At 37.8% G+C, this 20,811-nt stretch overlaps 1 protein-coding gene across 2 annotated transcripts; it reads left to right on the plus strand.

Moving 5' to 3' along the window:
• The first annotated feature begins 326 nt into the window (after positions 1-326).
• LOC146560134 (high affinity cationic amino acid transporter 1-like) lies at positions 327-20,683 on the plus strand. Of its 2 annotated transcripts, XM_085243997.1 has the most exons (13): positions 327-421; positions 762-835; positions 10,824-11,230; positions 11,312-11,470; positions 11,555-11,726; positions 11,827-11,960; positions 12,040-12,262; positions 13,357-13,496; positions 14,078-14,180; positions 15,588-15,787; positions 15,888-16,039; positions 16,527-16,635; positions 16,740-20,683. In XM_085243997.1, exons 3-13 carry the CDS (start codon positions 10,861-10,863, stop codon positions 16,910-16,912), a joined length of 1,935 nt encoding a protein of 644 aa, XP_085100123.1. In that variant the 5' UTR covers positions 327-421; positions 762-835; positions 10,824-10,860; the 3' UTR covers positions 16,913-20,683. The 2 variants fall into 2 exon arrangements, with proteins under 2 accessions (XP_085100123.1, XP_085100124.1); XM_085243998.1 differs by lacking the exon at positions 13,357-13,496 and adding an exon at positions 13,761-13,897 and having other exon boundaries at positions 394-835.
• The last annotated feature ends 128 nt before the right edge of the window (positions 20,684-20,811 follow it).

The raw sequence follows: 20,811 nt of genomic DNA on the forward strand, positions 1-20,811 counted from the left end.
TTAACAGCTTTGTTTTCCCATTGGAGACTTTTGCAACTTCACATGCAAGCCATAATCATCTAGTGTTGATGCGAGTGTTTGTATGCATTGATGAAAGGAAGGAGGAACAGCAGGGGGGAAATGTCAATGTATGCGCACTGATATAGGGCTAATTTTAAAATTAACACATGACTGCAGGGTGTGTTGTTGTGTCTGATCACCATCAGGGATTCTTAGGGAGAAGCTGCTTAAGCTTTTACTTGTAAAGAGTGCCATCTGGTGCCTGCAAGGCTCCTTAACAATAAGTTCTCTGGGTGGAGCCAAAGTGACACATCTCTGGGGGCTCGCTCGAGTTGTTCCCCGCTGGATTGTCCGTTGTAGGCGGAACATTTTTCATTCCACGGTTGACAGAAATGGAGGGTCTGAACTCTTCCTGAACTAGGCAAGACTTCACGAGCATGCTTTTGCTTATAAATTAATTTATTAGGCTGTGAGAGAACAGCAACATTTTGTTTCTCAGCCTTGACTGTAATAGTTCACAAGGAAGCGGTGCACGTAGTGTTAAAGTCAAGGAAGGCTGATGCAACTTCCAGATGGGGGTTTTATCGGGGAGTGGGCTTTACCTTTCCGTTCATACCAGCAGACCTTAAAGTAGTCCAGTGGGCGAAGTTATGTATTGATCCGCCGTTTTAGAGTTCCGAGTGTTTGTGCGACTTTATAAAAGACTGGTCTTTGCAAGCGGAGAAACATTGCCTTTTATAGCACCGCATTGCCTTTTACAGGAGTCAGAAGTCATTTCCAGCAGTGACCTATCTGGTGTGAACCCACGCTGAAAGTAGCTCAGACACAGACACAGGTACAATGTAATCTCTTTGTATTAACATTTGTTTTAATAGCTTGTTTAAGGTTTTGGGGAAATGTTGCGATTTCACAAGGTTTAAGTAAGCATATGCTGCATTTTGTAACCATAGAAAACTGCATTTTTTTTTTTTTACCGACTAGTTAAACTGTGATAGGATTAACAATTTAGATTTAGAAGTAAACCATACAAAACACTAAGAATCTGTTCAGACTTACTTTTCTCTTAATCAGAGGCGGAGGCAGACATTTGATACACCCGGGGCTTAGCCCTAAGGATAGTATGCGCGTGTGTGTTTGTGTGTGTGTGTGTGTGTGTGTGGGGGGGGGGGTGTTGAAATGACTGAAAGATTAATAGGCTCTGTTTTGAGTTTTGTTCAAAAAAGAATGACTTCATATAGGGAAAAATATATATCACATATGCAGGACACCTTAAACTAGTTTTTTAATTAAGCAGCAAGGCAGAACAAAGTTGGGGCTTTATCAAGACATGTGGACTAAACCCCAATTCAACCAGACCCAGAACTGATCCAGAATTAAAACAGGACTACAACAGTTCAAAATCAGGACTACTTAGGACTTAACCAAGACAGAATCGGAACTAGATGATAGTAGCACTAAAAATAATCATAGACCTGCACTACACTTATTTTTTAATTCTACCAAAGTCCACTATTTAGATTGAGAAAAGTTTATATAATTATTTAGCCTTGTTGTGCAAACAAGCCTGCATAACTTAATAAATGTAGAATTTGAAAAATAACAAACCTAAAAAGAAACACTAGGTATGAGATACATGAGGACCTATGATACGGTGATACTTTTGGTAAACAACCATTTGACTAACATGTGTGTCTCACCTGCTCTTGTTCCATCTCTGTTCTAACCTCTCTCTCCATCTCTGTTCCTCTCTCTCCCTCTTTGTGCTGACAATCAAACCAAACACCAACATCATCAAATATACAGTTGAAACCAGATATTTACAAACTCTTCAGATAAAAACACTTCTTTAATTGTAACATCAAATCAGACTAAATGTTTATTTTTTTAGTGTATATGTACTCCTAAATTTGATGAATGTGATAAAAAAAATAGACAGCTCTGTCTCTCTTTATTCTGACATTTAACTAATTCAAAAGATATTTCAATATTTATTTATCCAAAACAAAACAAGTTTACTCTAAATTGATGTTGTACAGTAAAAAATGTTCTTGTGTTTTCCATAAAGTGTATGTAAATATCTGGTTTAAACTGTGAATATACTGCTGTGTATTGAAATTCCTCTTGTTTTGCATAGAAATATACTGAACAACATACAAAGCATAATATATAAAATAACATCTACCTGAGTTTTTTCTTTGAAGCCCCTTATGTCCATTCTTGTATATCAGTGCATTACTGAAACCGATTTATTTAGCTGTGGAGGGAAACAACTGAAAATATGAAATAAACACACATGTAAGCTAAGACTCTCTAAAGAAACAGCATTGTTGTTGTTCGGCTTTTCATTTCGCCATTTGTTGATTCACTTGAAGAACGAGTAACCTAATATGGGTCAAGTGATCAGTTTGATATCAATCTTTCGTGATACACCGTCATATTTACATTATTTGTACAGTACGAATGATTTGCTTTGGTACCTGGTCGAACTTCAGTTCTCCTCTGTCTGCCTGGCTGCGTTTCTCCAACAGCGCACTCGCAGGCAGCAGCTCCTTCTTTTTGTTCATTTTTGTTTTAAATGTTACGCCAAGTTCCCCTTTATAGAATTTTTATCTTGCTTATTTAAAAAGTATTTACTGTACTTTATATAGACACTACAATCCAACTGAAAAGCGAACTAACCAGCAAACAGGAGTGTGTGTTTGTTTGTGTGTGTGTGTGATATCCAATGATATCTGAATTAATCATTTTTTTATAAGCCAGGACTCAAAATTTTTAATACACTTCAGCATTTATTTTCTTTTTTTTAGTGTGAAAGTTATGGTTTAAATGCTGTTTTGGTGTTTGAATAGCACACGATATATGAATTAATGAAGTAAAAAAGCATAGGGAAGGTACAGGATGTCAACAGTGAATCAGTTAAGAGTCTGTAAGCTGCGTTTTAACAAAGATAACATTTATGGTGTCAACATCACATCACATCATTTCATAGAATGTGCTGTTGTTGATTACACTGTTTGTGTGAATTGCGCATACCAAATAACAGTTCCCCAAAAGAACAATAAGTGGACTGCACCTTCAGCTTTTATAAACATTACTTGCTGAAGCTGTTTGCACGAACACAAGAATCCAAATCAGTCGTATCAGACATTAACCTCCTAGGACCTGGCGTCCACATATGTGGACATCACATTTTGGATTGTCTAGACCAAAATACAAAATCTTGCTCTACAAGAACCCTTACGAGGACATTATACTGCCACTGTTCTATCGAAATTTAAAGCTAATGTCCTCATATGTGGATCTCATTTTTCTCAGAAACAAAAATTAGGTAAAAATCTGTTAATTCTTTGTTTTTACATTCATCAGGTCCCAATAAGAGCAAATAGCAAAAAGAAATTAAAAATGCATGCCATGAAAGAGTTCACGTCTTAGGAGGTTAAATGATCTTCACCCTGCCCTCTTGCTAGCACAAGTCTGTGTAATGTCTCATTGAGCCCATGTGAACGTCTACAGAAATTTAGTTATCTTATACTCTTTATTTACACTCATGGGAATGAATTTCATGGTAATTTTGAGGGTTTACTGTTTGAAAACAAAAATAATTCTGGATGATACAGGTGCCACGATTCCCTTGAGACTGACATTCCCACATGCAACAAAGTCAAAGCAGCATAGTAAAACAAAAATGTGAAACGCAGGAATTTTTCTAAAATAGGTTCCTATAGAAATGTACGCAAGGTCAAACATGTCTTTGCAGAATTTCACAGGCATCCATTAATCCGAGAAAGTGGTAAGTCATTCCACTATTATTTTCATCTTTTAGCATCACAGGGAAGTATGATTTATTTAGGTCAAGCGTGAGTGGCGTGGGAGTCCTTCATATCAGAGTTTCTCTGTTTTCTTCCACAAGGTCAAGAAAACCGTACAGCAGTGTTTAAGACATACTTAAGAGCTTCATTACTTAAAGGTATGAACAGCTCAAAACAACTCAAAAAATGTGCAAACTATGTTTTAATGACTGGATGCTGTTGCTTGTTTGTCGTACCTTCAGTGTCACAAGGTCAGATTCTCCTGGAAGGGAAAGTTTGTTTGGCTTGTGCAAGAAAGACATCTGTGTTATGAACTCGCTCATGTGCCACATCCCCACAAAGGCAGATGGGCTTGTTGTAGCGCTGCAGAATAGCAGTTTAGTGCCAGGTGTTTAGAGGTCACCTGAATTGGCTCTTATGGCTTTTGGCTACTTTCAGATTCATGCAGAAAATTTTGAAATTGAAGATGGTTAACAACGTTTCTCAAATTCGGGTTAAACAATGTCAGGTTGCGTGTTTGGATGGATAGTTTGTTTGTTTGTTTGCTTTTTTGAGAGGAACTTAGAGCTTAGGAAGTTAGGGCTGTTCGATATAACAATATATATCGGAAGACGATATGAAAACGTCTGTCGTTTCATATCGTTTGTTTCGTGGTGTCGCAGAATAAATTGTTTACGGCAGTTTTGGCGGTCACTGTGGTGGCTATAATAATTTCTTAAAGTTCGCTCTTTTTCTTATATTTAAAATAACCACACTACGGACGGACAAGCAACAGTTTTTACGTGTTGTCGTTAGCAACAACGATGGTAAACCCAGCATGTGGCTCTGCCGTCCACTTCTTTATTTTCCACATAAACCTTTCACAATAAAACTGAAGATCCTGTTGAGATTTTTCAAAATAAGAGATTCACAGAATTTAGAGAAAATGTAAAATTTTTGTGATATATATCGCTGTCGGGATGATAAATGTCTTATATCGGGATATGAGATTTCGGTCTTATCGCATAACCCTAAGCACAGTTGGGTTTGCAATAGATCTACCATTTTAAGTCAACAATGAGCCATCCTAATGTTGGACTGGGTACCAGACAAACATATTTCAAGGCTATAATTGACTATGTGCACGAGACAATGCTAACTTCCTGGTTTGAGACCGGATGTGGGGTTGTGCATTTCCGGTAGCTTTACTTTGCGGTCAATCGCTACTGCGAAGATATACTCCAAAATCATGTCCAAAACTCGAAAACGGAAAGATTGCGTTAAGTTACAAAGAGCAGAAGGTGGGAACACTCACCACTGTTGTGTCATAAAAAATCTAATGATCAATTTTGACGTTTGAAGCGTTTAGATCGATCAGTTGTTTACATCACTCAACACAAGCAGAACTCCATTACTGCAGCAGAAGACACATCGTCCACATTCAGAAGCACATCTCTGTATAGTGACTGGTCTTATGATTTAATCAGGCAAATGTTCAGCATTCGTCTCTCCTGTACAGTACAGAATCGCTGCATTGATCGCTAGCAGTGTGACTCTGAGGTGCAGTACTGTATGTCCACGATGTCCACCAAACGTTTTGCACCGTCAAAAAATTAAATTGGCTACTTGATTTCACCTATCGCTGGTTATTTTTAGAACATAACACCCGCGATAAACGAGGGACAGCTGAGAAATATAACATTTGAATCCCTTTTCTCTTTTGCTCTGAGGCGCGGGGGAAAAATATCGACAAGTCGATGAACATCATTTACAGATATATTGGGTAAATGCCCAAGACATCTATAGAAATGTAAATCGCCGCTTGATTCATTCATCTGCTTAACTTGTTTTGGACCGTAAACCAGGCGCGAACAGGACACCGGAAACAAAGCTCCCCACAGGAGTTTCCGCACCGGAAGTAGCATATGCTAACGTGCACATAGTCAATACTATCTTTTAAATCAATGTACACGAAGAGAGTCTTTTGAGATGTTGTTTCTATTAAAATTGGAATACCAAGTCTTTCCCAGCACCTCAAATACCTAATCCAGTTTACCTGAGATTTTTTTTTTCTTTCTTTCTTGTTTTGGTTTTGACCAGAGTTGTAGTTACTTTGTTAGCTCAAAGTTTTCTTTGAGTTCTCACTGTTTTCCTCCTGTCGTCCTCAAATGTATACCAGTGTCACAGCATTTATCAAAGGCATTTGAAGGAGCAATGTTTTGCCTACAGCCAAAAAGTGAGAAGCATGTGATTGACTTCTGTTCCAAATATACTTGTGTACCCCTATGTGCCATGGGCAGGTGTTGTGCTCATTGATTGGTTGAGAAGAGGGCAGTGTCCTTTCCCGCCCACCCTCTGTTTTTAGCTCAGCCGTTACACGCCACATCATGTGAACGCTTCGGAAGCTCTCTGCAGTTTGTCACTTTTTTTTTATCCCAGGAAAATGACGTTTGTTTTCCTCTAGCAGCTTATAAGGGCAAATTCTTCCATGCCTTACTTATTTTAACATTTTCCACTGATACCAGATGGACTTATTTCCTTTTTAGTTTCAGCCCTGTTTATTTTGGCAACCGCATTTTGGTGTAATCGCACAGAATTGAAATACCTAGGTGACCAGGTCACAACAACCTAGAAAGGCAACTCAGAAGTGTCAAGGTCAGACAGAGGACTTTCTGACTAGCGGTGGTGGTATCCTAACCTGACATGGCAGATGGTTTATTACACAGATCCATCTGGAATATTGTCCTTGTAAAGTGTTTGGAAAAGCACTAGCACTCTCAAAAACACTTGGCACATGATTAGATAAACCATCTGCTTATCACCATCAACTGCAAACTAACTTCAGCTGGTCTGATCAAGAGACTAGGGGTGGGGGGGTGGAGCGTCCTGCCAGAGATGAAGAGCTAAACGCATTCTGGGGAAGTTTGAAACCCAAGTAAGGAGTCATAGCTTTACAGTTAAACAATTCATAACATCTTCGCATGGAAAATGTGCACATTTTAATCACTCACAGGTTGCCACTTTCAAAATAAGAATAAAAAAGAAATACCTGGCCTTCATTTAGCTGCAGATTTATTGAGTACTAGCTCCTTGTGCATACGTTTGGTCTAAACCTGCTTGTTTGGCTATAAACTCATAAAGTAAAGCCTGGATTGTGGATTGTCTTGTGATCATAATCTCCAAATCCAGTTTCTTCTCCAGATATTCAGTTCTCTACTGTTAATGTGTCTGCTTACCAGTCATAGAGTTCTTTTTCTTCTACATTAATTCCTAACACAAGCCAACAAAGTTTCCTTGAATAAATTGCTGTAAGAGGGTGAAGTAATATAATCAGATCATAATTTCCATAGCCTTGCTGTGTTCTTGAATTGGCGAAAACCTGCCGGAGTCTGTTTGTTTAGCCCCTGAGGGATTATATCTGGCATCACAGCTGCTCCTGAGGCCATGTGATGTGTCACTGTTCTATTTGTGAGCGAGACACCTGAATGTTTTGTACACTAAGAGGCATCTGTGTCATATGTCTCAGCGGTGCTTGTAAACGTCTCCCCCAACTCTGTTCTTCTGAAACTGATTCTGGATCTAAAGAGAGAAGTTGCAACTTGGAACTAAAAGCAGAGCAGCTGAGTTCATCAGTAAAGGTAGAAGTTCCTGCTCTGCACTGTGTTGTAAAAGTGAGCACACATCAGTATTGTTTGGCAGGTCTATAGCCGTCTCTGATGTGATGTTTTAAAAGGGACTTTAAGATTGAGCAATCCATTGCCAAGAATTGCCGTAAGCGCTGGTCCGACATGATTGGGAGCATCGTGGTTTGACTTAACTATTTTTAAATACATACAACTGTCATTACTGTTGATTCTGCGTTATTTCACTTATTGCTCATGTTAATTACTTGCCGATTGTGTAATCTGTGTCGTGAACCTCCTACTGCATGTGCAAACGTACTGATAAAAAAGCTCAAATTGATTTGTAATGCGTTTTCCATTGTAAACAGAAGCATGAAATGTTGATAACAGTAAATGTAGAGAACAGAAAATGTGATTGAAGTCCAATCTACTTATCCAGTGCAGACAATACAAATCATTGGGTCATACTTTCTCTGTTGAACACAGCATTCATTTATGCTGCAATGTGTAGCTTTGTTTGACATCTTCAGAATAAATGCTGATGCAGTGTAATGAAATTTTGATTTGGTGATGTGACTATACAAATCAAGAAAGCTGATATACAGTAAATCCTACGTGATCAAAACTTGTTTCGAGTAGAAATAACCTGAGAAATGTGCTAAGAAGCAAGATCGGTGGGTTAGCAAGTTAGGCTGGAAGAGCTTCATTGACACTGTGTGTTTGCGCACGTGGGTGTGTGGGGGTTTTTTTTGTGTGTGTGTGGGGGTTTTTTTTAAGGCAGGGGGAGGGGGTCTTTCTGTCCTTTGATATGCAGTATATTTTGTGTATAGCAGGGATGTCAAAATCATTTTATATTGTGGGCCACATCCAGCCAGACCACATGATAAATGTGTAAAATTACCCCAAAAATCCTGGTAGTTAATTGCCCTGACTGTCCATTTAATTATAGAATGTAAAGTTTTCATTAACATGTATACATTTTATTTATTTATTTATTTATTACACTGTGAAATCAATGTAAAAAACAAACAAACCAAAAAACAAAAACATTTCTATAGTAAATAATGGAAAAATCAGGAGCTTTTTTTTGTCATTTGATTGTTTATCTATTACTTAATTTGGTGGTACTTAGTTTGATGTTGTATGAATGGAAAAGGTGGGGTGGGGTCTTTAACAATAGGAAAAGCTTTAAAACATATTAAAATCCATGTAAAAATCTATTTGCTCCTTAACATTTTCCAAAGCTGTTCAGTGGGCCTGATTGGAGTGTTTGCTGGACTGATTCTGGACCCTGGGCCGACACCGCTGTGTAGTGGTAGACATCTTTGGCTAACAAGTGAACAGGGAAAGTTCCCAGTTCGATTCTGGGAGGAGAAATTGAATCCCCTTAGGATCGTGTCTGGAAGGGCATCTGTTGTAAAAACTCTGCAAAATTAAACAGAGTTACCTGTAGAGGCAACCCCTTATGAAAAAGGGAGCAGCCAAACAGCTGTTTCTGCTTCTGCTATTTCTTTTAGTATGCTTTAAGAGCTTCATAGATTCTATACTTTAGTACAACTGAATAAATCCCAGATCTAAAGTTTCGGAAGTGCAGCCTGTACAATCACGCTGTCACTGGAATTTTCATGCATTCAGCCATTTGTTTGGTCTTTTTATATGTTATTTATCAGTAAGAATATACAGTCAGTAACATTAATTTCACTTTGATCTGCCAACAAACTTTAGTGAATTTCATGTCTCCTGTATTAAGCTATGGAAGAGTGTCATTAACAGGAAAGAGCAAAGAGGCTGAGCCTTTGTACAGATGATGAGTTCAGGTGGAGTGAAAGAAAACGTTTTTCTTACTTTCAAACAGAAGCTCATTAAAACCTTTACTAGGTAAAAGTTGTTATTAGGGCTGTTCGATATAACGATATATATCGGATGACGATATAAAAACGTCTATCGTTTCATTTTACGCAATCGTTTGTTCCGTGGTGTCGCAAAATAAACTGTTTACGGCAATATTTTTTCATGGTTTTGATGGTCACTGTAGTGGCTATATTAATTTCTTAAAGTTCTCTCTTTCTCTTATATTTTATATAATCACACTACGGACGGACAAGCGCCTGTTTTTATGCGTTGTGGTTAGCAACAAAGACGGTAACAGCATCGCGTGTCCGCTTGTTTATGTTCCACATAAAGCTTTCACAATAAGCCTCAAGATCCTGTTGAGACTTTTCAAAATAAACCGAATCAAGTAAAAGAGCACGTTTATTATTATTTACGGATGAGAATTAAAAAAAGAGTCGTCAGGTGCTAAAAAATAAACCTTAGACTCAAACGTTAGAACAGGCTTTTTCCCGCAGCACGCCGTGTAATAAATACACACAAAGAAAACGGCGGCCGTTACAACTAAAAATGTATAGTTTCGTGCATCGGTTAAAACACTCGACTCCAGCTACATGACGTGCAGCTGGAAACACTTCCCGCAAGACGAGCTGCCCGAGATTCACAGAATTTACAGAAAATGTTACATTTTTGTGATTTATATCGTTATCGGACGATAGATGTCTTATATCGGGATATGAGATTTTGGTCGTATCGCACAGCCCTAGTTGTTAGGTTGCATTAACATCAATTATTGTTATGTACACCATTAGAATGTCAGTTTTCTGCTGCAGGAAACATTGCAGCAGTGCAATGTTGTTATGCTTGCGTTTCCTCATTGCAGCCACCACAACTGCTTTAAAGGCGTACAGACACACGTACTCACTCATTCACTACCACATTCCACACGTGTTACCACACGTGCAAAAGCACTTCAACACGCAGCAAATTTTTCTCATCTAGAAGATGCAATAATGCCTGAACATTTTTTGTGCCTCTTGCTAATGTAAGAAAGCCTTCGAAGAACACAGAGTAAAGGCTGTTTTATTGTGTGCCGTAGTTCAGGTTGCAAGCATGCCTTGATGTAACTGTACTTGTGATTGTTTATTAATTTATTTTTGCATTTAAAAAATGTTTTCTGTAAAAATTTAGATTTTAATATAAATACAATTAAACGATTTAGTTATTTAGGCATTACAATTACTAAAATTCCTACAATTTAAAAGACCTGTTTTTATTTTATTTTTTTGTCTTTTTGTATCTATTTTTGTTCATTAATAAGCAAAAGTATTTGTTATCCAATTAACTAATGGATGACAATACTGATAACTGTAGTCCTACATTAATGGCAAGAATTATGGGATAGGTTTTTTTTCTTTTCAGACTAATAACTTTATAGTTTCTTGTGTTGTAAACATACATGTTATACGTGTTACATTTAAACCAAATGTTTTTTGAATTTAGATCGTCTTCATTTGCTTATTGACAGTTGCGTAGTCTCTTTTCTTATTTTGTCATTATTTCTGTTCTGCTTTATCAACAGGAGTCTATTGACGAAATTCTCCAAACTGTAAACCAAGATGATTCTGTCTTCACTGAAAGGCATTGGGAAGAAACTTCTGAGAGTGAAGGTTGTGGACAGTAGCATAGAGGAGTCCCGCTTGGCTCGATGTCTTAACACGTTTGACCTTGTGGCCCTGGGCGTCGGCAGCACACTCGGTGCTGGCGTCTACGTGCTCGCTGGTGCCGTAGCCCGAGAAAATTCAGGACCCGCCATTGTCATCTCCTTCCTCATCGCTGCCATGGCTTCAGTCTTGGCTGGTCTGTGCTACGCCGAGTTTGGAGCGCGTGTTCCCAAAACTGGCTCGGCTTACCTCTACAGCTATGTTACGGTTGGAGAAGTATGGGCATTTATCACCGGCTGGAACCTCATTCTCGCTTATGTCATTGGTGAGACGCTTTAAATAAAGAGGGAGTTCCCTGCTACTCTTGATTCTTGTTAAGTTTACATACCGGATACTGTTTGCACAGGAACTTCGAGCGTGGCCCGGGCATGGAGCGCAACCTTTGATGAGCTTATTGGAAGGAAGATTGAGCTGATTTGCAGACAATACATGACCATGAACGCCCCGGGAGTCTTGGCAGAATATCCAGACATATTTGCTGTCGTAATCATAATCGTTCTGACAGGTCAGAAATGGATGCATCTCTCGCTTGTTTTGTCTATTGCTTCAGATTATGTTCTTTAATCGTTCATGTTTTTACTGCTTGCAGGGCTGCTTGTATTTGGTGTAAAAGAGTCAGCCATGGTAAACAAAGTGTTTACCTGCATCAATGTACTGGTGCTGGTGTTTGTAGTCATCTCTGGCTTAGTTAAAGGAAACAAAGAAAACTGGAACCTGAACCCTGAAAAGATCCTTAATGCCACCAGAAACTCTACTTCTAAGTGCGTTTAATAAATATCTTATTCTCAAAAGTCTATATCCCTAATGATACATCAGAGGTTTTTATTAAATGAGTAAATATTTTCTGTCTGTTATTTCTAGTGTGTCCGATTTCATTCCAAATGAGGATGTTCTTGGTGCTGGTGGTTTCATGCCCTTCGGTTGGACTGGAGTCCTTTCTGGTGCAGCAACCTGTTTTTATGCCTTCATAGGGTTTGACTGCATTGCCACTACAGGTGAGGGAGAATATATTAAATTGGTGACTCATAAAGGAGCTATGTTCTCTTAACATGCTGGATCATGTTCCCTCCCCAGGAGAAGAAGTAAAGAATCCACAGAGGGCCATTCCTGTTGGCATTGTGGCCTCTCTCCTCATTTGCTTTGTGGCATACTTTGGTGTATCTGCAGCCCTCACTGTGATGATGCCTTACTACTTGCTGGACAAGAGCAGCCCTCTTCCTGTGGCTTTTAAGTATGTGGGCTGGGAGGGAGCCACTTACGCAGTGGCCATTGGCTCTTTATGTGCACTGTCGACTAGGTAAGTGTGTTTCCTGCTGCCTCTCAGCATGACCATTCATGGAGGACTTGTAATTATTTAGCACGCTTTTTTTGTTTTTTAGGAATGAATAATTCATGTCTTTTACACTTTCTATAATTTTATTATTGTCTTTTTTGCTTAGTCTAAGATTAACTAGATCTGAGATTGAATATGAGAATAAGTGGCAGAAACCATCAAAGGTATTATCTTATGGACCGAGTTGCAGAATGAATATTGATGTTAATGAAATGCATTTGCACAAGTAATATTTGATTTATTGAAAGATCCCCTGTGGTGTTTTCCTGTAACAGAAATATATTGTATACGTAGTTTTACTCACTAAAATTCATTGTGTTTATTCTTGATGTCTTACAATTATATTTGCTTGTAAAATATTAAAAGCACAAAGCATATACGTGTTAAAACAAGCCTGCAGTGGGACGTGGTTGGGCTGTATTTTTGATAAGCTGTGCCACCTGCCGATTAACTGAGTAGTGCATCTGTGTTGAAGCAAAGTCCCACACAATAAAATATTATTACATCAAGCTAATAGCAGGTAACTCCACAGGGTGACTGTAATTCAGCTTCAAATACTTTGGGAGAAAATTTTAATCTCAAGAATAATTTCCTAGAAATATTATGATGTATTGTGGATTTTTGCTTATGTCTTAATTATATATTGTTTCATGGATTAAAAAAAACATTTACTAACTGTCTTTATCCTAATTGGCACGCTCGTTCTTAGGTAGTAGTTTGGCTATTATTAAAGAGCAGCATGTTTGCTAATTTGCTAAACTTGACACTGAAATGAAAGGCCTGATATAAAAGTGTAGGGAGCCTGAAGTTCAGTGCCAATGACACCTGTGGGATGAACTGCATTAACAACAATGACCGAACGTCACACTCCACATCACTGAAACTGAATGAGAATGCGAGTAAATCTCTCAGCTGGCTCAGCAATCACGCAGACCTACAGTTTGAATGCATTTACATTAGATCCACTCACTTTTTTTGTTTTAATCTTTTGAAACTTGTTATACATTTTGTGTGGATTGACTCGCATGGCATGCTTTTCTTTTTCTCCTGTGTACTAGTTTACTAGGCTCCATGTTCCCAATGCCCAGAGTGATCTGGGCCATGGCAGAAGATGGCCTGCTCTTCAAATGCTTGGCTAAAGTCAGCACACGAACCAAAACCCCTCTAATAGCAACAATAACCTCAGGTCTTGCGGCAGGTGAGGTCACAAACTAAACTAAACTGGCTGGGGTTACTTTGTTCTGATCCTAGGCGACTCTTGGTACACATGGCCTTAAACACACTAACTCAACTTTAATCAAGTTTGTAAATTTACCAGTACAATGCATGACCACAGCAACTTGCTGTCAGGGTGTTGGGCTGAAAAATGATGGTGGACTTGTGTGACACCACACTGCACACACATTCTTTCAAGTTATAAATCTGTGCCTCCTCCTCCTCCTTCCTTTTATCCTTGGCTTAGTCTCCTTGGCTCCATGTTTCCACTCCCACGCATTATCTTTGCTATGGCCCGTGATGGTCTGCTCTTCTCGTTTCTGGCGCGTGTCAGCGCGAGGAAGACTCCTATCATCTCCACCTTTGTGGCAGGGCTTTTATCTGGTAGGTAGCTGAGATGAAGCCAAAGGCAACAGTGCCCCCTTATGGAAGGAGGATGGTGGCAAGTCGTTCAAGCTTCTAAATAATTAAGCTGAAAAAATACAATGTCTGCATTGCTTTCATGCAATTAATGTTCGTTATGGCTTTTGTAACCTTCATATGGTTCACCTGTGTCTCCTGCAGCGGTGATGGCATTCCTGTTTGACTTGAAGGACCTGGTTGACCTCATGTCCATTGGGACTTTGCTGGCCTACACTCTGGTGGCAGCTTGTGTGCTGGTCCTCAGGTAGCCCTCATCACTTATTTAGTAGGCCTTAAGTGTTTTATTTTCAATTTTAATACTGCATACTGGACACTCTGGTCTGACCCGATTTCCCACAATGATATCAACAGACTAGTCTATGATGTCTGGCGAGGATAAATGTAGAAATGGACATAATGAAAATAAAAACATTAAGAGACCACTTAATCATCACAAAGGCAGTTTAACTCAGGCATATTTAAACACTCTGGTTATGAAGCGTGAACCACTGTGAATCCATTTCTCCTGCTTCGGTGCAAATATAAGTGAAGGGACGAGCAATGGAAAGGGAAAAACGAAGACACCCCCCAAAAAGGGAACGGTTTTGCACATGTTTATTATAGAGTATTGCTGTGTCGTTATCACTCATGATTGATTGATTGTAGTCTAGTTTTACTGGTTTTTATGTCAGAAAGAGTTCATGAAGGTGGAATGAGGTTAGGGCATCTTCTAGTGGGGCCTGTGCTCACACACTAGTATCGTGCTCGTATGAATACAGGATGACACGACCTCCTCCCACTGTCTCAGAGTCTCTAAAAGCTCGGTAGGAAGCACGTATGGAAGTAGCCTCTGGGGGCCTGAGCTCTGGCAGGGCTCCTGCTGTTCTTCCTAACACAAAGAGCGACAGCCTGGTCGTGCTCTTCTTGTGTAGCAGACCGTCTCCTGGTATCTCTTCCACATACTTAACTATGCTGAGAGACACAGGAATAGGAGGAGCTCAGGAGCACAAACAAAAAGAAAAAACTACAGTTTTAGAGCTGTTACATTATGAATTTTACCGTGATGATCAAGTGGTCCCTTATTTTTATTAATTTTATTGTATTTTTTTATTTTTTTATTAGAGTCGTGTAATTTTAATTACTCAGATAATTACTCGGGAATTCCTACAGTACTGTACTAAAACGACTGACCTCCACCTTTTCTAAATCGTGTCAGTGGGAATAATAAGAAAAAGAATGCACATTATTTGTATGTCATTGATTTGATAGCTGTTAGGTTATAATAATGATTTAATAATATTTAATGATGAGATTTTATTGTGTGTTGCAACATGAGCCTCTCTGTTCAGTGTTTTTGTGACCCGGCCAGTTGTGCTTGCGTGTTAGTTTCAGAGGTGAAAGGTGAAACCATCAGCTAGATGGCACAGTGCAGTCTGAGCAGATTTGTGTGTCTTTAATACTGCTTTTCTGCTCTGCTTTGATGTAGAGAGTAGAGAAAAGCAGGAAAACCAGCTGTTGGCGCATCAGAATGGTGTCTTATCTTAGCATAATGGATTTTTAAATGTGCTACTAATTATAGCTCTGTTGTATGCAGACGTTTGAGTTGTGGGAACAGTGGGATAGGGAGTCTTACACTTTCATTTTTGTAATTTTCTTTTTTTGTCTTGTGAAGGTACCAGCCTTTACAGCCCAGTGCAGCCTATGAGATGGCCAATACTCAGGATGAGTCTGAAATTACATATAGGGATGGGAGTGTTGATATTTTATCGCAACCTGATGATCACTTTACTTTCAAAAAACTTATTAACCCTCCGAACACTGAGCCGTCATCTCTCTCTGGACTCATCGTCAACATCTGCACCAGTATACTTGGTGAGAAACTGGATGAAAGTCCCAGAACTATTCATGTGATTACTGATCCAGCACATCATCTGGTGTCATCGCTTGTTAATTTTGTTTTTTTCCCCACCAGGTGTTTTGGTGTGTGTCTTCAGTGTTGTAGCTTCTCAGGGAGGGTATGCACGCTGGTCTCTGACTGCCCTCTGTGTTATAGTGGCTATCTGCCTGGTTCTAATCATTATTATATGGAGACAGCCACAGAGCAAAACCAACCTTGCCTTCAAAGTGAGTGTGTGTCCTTTTGCTAAAGGCTTTTCTCATGCTATCTCATACCCACATAGCAGTGTAAGCTTGTCACCTTTAGAAATTAATAATCAATAACACCCAGATCCTCTTTCAAAGTAACTTCCTCCATGTAAAATAAAGAGTTAAATATGAGATATAATATACTAATGTACTATGTGATGTGATTCTAGAGACAGAAAATGCCAGTTTAGATTTTATTGTAAGCAGATATTGAGAAAAAAGCATTTAGGGCTTATTGGGTAATTCCACAATAAGTCTTAATTTCTCACTCAGGAAAAAAATTATGAGAGTTTTGAATTAAAAGTGCTGCACAATTTTTCAATCGAGCGTTAAAAAAATAACACTTAATTTTGTCAGGGATTTTCCTACATTGCCCGTACGTCTAAGATTGCTTTGCAGATTGTAAAATTTGTTTTAAATGCAAAGTTTTAGCCAGTCTTATACCCAATAAATACTCTATCCACAGGTCCCATTGGTGCCACTGGTGCCGATCATTAGCATGTTTGTGAACGTGTACCTGATGATGCAGCTCGACAAAGGAACGTGGTTGCGTTTTGCCATCTGGATGACCATAGGTACTTTGGACCAGCAGTAACAATTAACGTCTCTGCTGTAATTTTATTTTTTTAAACTTGTTATTATTATTGTCCATTAATTCATGTTTCTATGTGAATTGTAGGTTTTGCCATCTACTTTGGCTATGGTATACGCAACAGTGCAGAGGAGGCGTTAGCCAAGTTTGACAATTACGAAGATAGCTGCATAATAAAGGAAGAGGCCATACAAACAGAGAAGGAAGCCTTCTTACACAATACACAAAACTCTACCCGAGAAGATGAAGATGGTTTCTGAGGAGATAGGAGGGTTTTTTAAAACGTTTATTTAAATAGGGGTACAGGAAAGAAGGTGCAAGTATGTTTCACGGAGCGGTAAGGACAACATAACAAACAAAACAGCCCTTACCTATTGTGAAAACGCCAATCAACTAACTAACTTAGACAAATGAAAAGTTACAAACCTACAATTCGCTAACAACTCAAAGAAAAACGGGGAAAAAATGTTAAAATTGCATTTGCAGCTGTCCTCGACATGTTTTCTATGTCGAGGTGGGCACAGAACAATGTCACAAAGGACCTATCAACACAAGATTATCAATTAAATTGAGCTAACATAAAATCTAACCTAAACATAACGTATTATCATGCAGTCATGACAATGAGCTTAAAAATCCAAAATGGCCAAAGACCTTGAGTCCCTGCAGACCATGCAAGTGCTCAGTCGTCAGCCAACGACAAGAAAGATGAAAACACGAGGAGCCAGTAAGAAGAAAGAGTCCATAGACCAGGAGCTGGTACAGTATATCCTTTACCCCTTTTTTCCCAAAAAGAATGTAACATCTGTGCTGTGAAATAGCTATTAAGTTTTCTGAAAGACTATCTGCAAGTTCAGGAGACACATGGAGACAGCCAATTGTACTACTAGCCAAAAATGTTGACTACATGATGATTATAAAAAGCCTAATAAGATTTAATGGCTAATTAGCCAAGTATTTTTAATTGAAGCAGTATGAAATTATGTGAAAAGAAGATTATAGTCATATTTTTTTTTTTTTTTATTGTGCTTTGAAATGGTCAGTTTTACTAAACATAACGGAATCCATCGATTCAAAATGCTTTTGTTTTTACAAAAATATTATCCAACCATAAATGGATCTTCATAAACTTCATTTTGGGTTTTTAACAGTACATTAGAATGACCGCACATCAGATTTTCCATGAATGATGTCACATATAAAGTTCAGAATGTGTTACTGCTCACCTAGCTTCAAAGTGCTCGACATTTGTATATGTTGACCGTGTACAAAAAATACAAACACCGTCTAAGAGACTTGGACGAGGGTGAGAATTTTAATGTACCATCAGTGCCTTTTGTGAGAAAGTTGTTAGCTGAGAAATCCCTTAGTTGTAAATTTACCCTTAAGATGCAGTTTTGGGGTAAATTGTGTTTCTATTACTGAAAAAATACAAGTCACAGGTCTTTGGATGTCTTGTACATTGAATGTATAGCTCATATAAAGTCAACATGGTGCTAAAAGTAGCATTTTCAGTGCATCCATGTGTTTGCAGGTCTTTCTGATTGATGGTACCAACTGCTAATCTTACCAGAGTACCAATGCTATCTGTGGGAATTTGTACTTTTTACTCAAAGAAAAAAAGCTGCTTATTTTAATCTAGTTTATATTTTAACCTTTTAAGACCCGAATTCTTCCACAGCATGCATTTTTAATTTATCTTTGATATTTGGGCATATTGGGGCCCGATGAATGTAAAAACAAAGAATTGCCAGATTTTTATTTTTATTTTTTACCAAATTTTCATTTCTAAGAAAAATGAGAGCCACAAATGAGGATATTTGTTTAAAATTTCAATAGAACAGTAGCAGTATAATGTCCTCGTAAGTGGTTATCAGGCACTTGTAAAGCAAAATTGAGTATTTTGGTCTAAATAACCCAAAATGTGATGTCCAAATATGTGGACGCCAGGTCCTAGTAGGTTAAAGTGCCTATTCCCCAATTTTTAAAGATAGGATATTCCTCTATCACGATTTGCCTTTGTGTGATACTTTATATATAAAACAAAATGTTTAAACGAAGATTGGAAAAAAATCATATATTTATAACTACATGAAACCCAAGTGGATCCTTTTAACTTTTTAATTCACACATGCCTGAAATACAATCAGTTTGTGATTATTGCACACCTGTAGTTTACATGGTGATATAACACTTTAGTTCACTTTTATTTTGAAATGCCAAAACCTACACTGTATGTTTAGAAACACAAAAATGGTGTAGGTCAAGCAGTAGAGTGTATGTATGCGTGTGTGTGTGCAGATCTTTGATGCAGCTAAAACTGAAGTACAGCAAAGTTTGTATGTCAGCAAAGGTCTGGAAATGCAACTACGTGAAAAATCTCTTCACTCAGTCCGTTTTTAAACGCTAATATATATTCAGCAGTAAATGGGTGATGGCAATGACACTGTGAGACAATTTATTTCAGCTTATGGTCCTTTTGAGGGAATCTATTAATGAAACCTGAAGCCAAAATCCATTGGATTTAACTTGATCATGCGTCAGAATAATTTCTGTAGTTTTTTAATAGTTTTAATAGTTTTTTAATAGTTCCTATAGATTATTTTTGCTGGCAATATGGAGATATCAGTGGATGTGTACCAGCTCACAAAAGTGGAGGGAATTTGGCTGGAAGTGCCTAATTAGATACTTTATAACACCTTCTCAGAAGTCTCATTATGATGATAACCCCCCTGCTTGTTGGAGGAACTGTGGAAATCAAAGTGCAAATCATTACCATATTTTCTGGGACTGCTCAATCTTGAGGGATTATTGGAGAGAAATACATAATGCCTTACAGGATATCTTTAAACGTGAAATATCTCTCGAGAGTAAGACTATGTTCTTTGGATATATACCTCAGGAATGGCCTAAATATGATAAACATTTAATAAATATTTTATTGGTGGCCTGTAAAAAGAATATCACCAGAAAATGGTTATCCCCAGAGAGCCCAAACATAAGTACATGGATGGAAATCACAATGGAAATTTATAACATGGAAAAGATAACAGCTTCTGTTAACCACAAGCTGGAGAAATGTACATCATATTGGGAAAACTGGGTTAAATATATCACGCCTCATAGGCCAGATTTTACTATTACAAACCAATAATTATGATGTATGTATATATATTTATAGGATCACCCCATACCAACACATCCGTGTTTTTTTTTTGTTTTTTTGTTTTTTGTTTCTTTTTTTTTGTTTTTTTTGTTTTTTTGTTTTTTGTTTCTTTTTTTTTTGTTTTTTTTGTTTTTTTGTTTTTTGTTTCTTTTTTTTTGTTTTTTTTGTTTTTTGTTTCTTTTTCTCTTTTCTTAGGTTTGTTAGTTTTGTTTTTTGTTTTTTGATTTTCGGATTATGTGATGGTTTCAATTACTTCTATCGTTGTAAGTATTCTTCCCTTATGACTTGGATGTAAATTAAAATACTATTTCAGTATTTAAGGCAGATAACCTAAGTATGAAGAATGCTTACATGATGTACATACTGTGAATGCCTGCTTTTGAAACCTTAATAAAAATATGAATTAAAAAAAAAAAAGATTATTTTTGCTGGAGTGGTATAACAATTTTTAAACACTTACCTTGTAAATAAAAGTTTTGCGCTCCAGAATGTAACCAGGCATTGTTTACCTGGCTGTTTCTAAATCAGTAAGATATCAGCACATGTTATTTTGAAACGATGCATTAATTTTAAAATGTAGAAAACATTTTAACGCTGCCTTTGTAAATAATTTTTTGATGATACTTGAGTTACTGACTGTATGCAATGTTTATGGGAGTGCTGTACTTGCTGTGGTTACATGTCAAAAGGTCACATCATGCTTCATCCGTGCTTTGCATGCTGCATAAATGCATTTTATAGTGTTGATATGTGATAATGTTCAGTGTACTGTGGGGGGGAAGGCACACTGTTCACTATATGTTGTTGTCATATTGGTTATGGTTTGTATAGTTCTCGATGTAAATAAATAATCCTGAAAGCTAAAGCTGACTTTGATTTATTTCACATAACCACCTCCCGCTGTATAGATGGTTTAGAGAATCGACATTAATTCATTAGTGTAGTTTCTTCTACTGTTACCTTTACTACTTCAAGTACAGTAATCAGAAAGAT

This window comes from Mchenga conophoros, linkage group LG14, assembly GCF_057382185.1.
Source record: "Mchenga conophoros isolate Kocher_MC1m ecotype Shallow Benthic linkage group LG14, M_conophoros_male_GT1.1, whole genome shotgun sequence".
Lineage (NCBI taxonomy): Eukaryota > Metazoa > Chordata > Actinopteri > Cichliformes > Cichlidae > Mchenga > Mchenga conophoros.